This window comes from Sinocyclocheilus grahami, unplaced genomic scaffold (assembly GCF_001515645.1).
Source record: "Sinocyclocheilus grahami isolate Dianchi unplaced genomic scaffold, SAMN03320097.WGS_v1.1 scaffold26209.1, whole genome shotgun sequence".
Taxonomy (NCBI): domain Eukaryota; kingdom Metazoa; phylum Chordata; class Actinopteri; order Cypriniformes; family Cyprinidae; genus Sinocyclocheilus; species Sinocyclocheilus grahami.
This window is the reverse complement of record NW_015520022.1, coordinates 2,023-2,669: the sequence shown is the minus strand read 5'-3', so window position 1 is coordinate 2,669 and position 647 is coordinate 2,023. Positions and strand designations below refer to the sequence as shown.

The following is a 647-nucleotide window of genomic DNA, read 5'->3' as shown; positions in this document are numbered from 1 at the left end:
CTGACTTCAGTTTCATCCAGTGATCAGTTCATCGCCACTGGAAGCAAAGATGAAACCATTCAGCTCTATGACATGAGCAAGAAAACTGAACATGGGGCTTTGTTGCACCATAATGGTGAGGAGGACATTTTGCAATATTTTCTGTTGGTTTTAAGTTTATTTAGGTTTCTGATTGGACCGAAAGAGAGTTTGACTTCAACGATTCTGCATCACTGACATTTCAGTCTCATGTGTCGTCATATACTGTTATAAATGGTAAACTCACATTCTCGGCAGGTACTATCTCGTGTCTGGAGTTTTACGGCACGTCCCATTTACTCAGTGGAGGACAGGACGGTCTCATCTGTGTGTGGAGCACCAAAAAATGGGAATGTTTGAAATCTCTCAACGCTCATAAGTAAGTGATCTGAAATACACACAAAATATGCTACCGTCCAAAACTTTTCTAAAGAAATTATTAGTTTTATTTAGCGAGGATGTATTAAAGTAAGGACATTTATAATGTTACAAGAGATTTAAAGGAGACATATCATGAAAATCTGATTTTCCAGGTTTTAAGTGCTATAATCTGGTCCCCGGTGCATCTATCAACCAAGGAAACATGAAAAAGATAAACCCAGTAACTTTGTTTTGGTAAGCCTTTTTCT

The 647-nt window shown here is 38.0% G+C and overlaps 1 protein-coding gene across 1 annotated transcript in view; it reads left to right on the top strand.

Annotated features, from left to right (window-relative positions):
• Positions 1–6: 6 nt before the first annotated feature.
• LOC107580167 (p21-activated protein kinase-interacting protein 1-like) overlaps positions 7–647 on the top strand; it is a gene marked incomplete at its 3' end in the record, with an annotated part of 2,628 nt that continues 1,987 nt past the window's right edge. Inside the window, exons 1-2 of the mRNA XM_016265905.1 lie at positions 7–115; positions 277–397. Of these exons, the coding sequence (XP_016121391.1) occupies positions 73–115; positions 277–397 (164 nt within the window). The remainder of the gene's footprint in view (positions 116–276; positions 398–647) is intronic.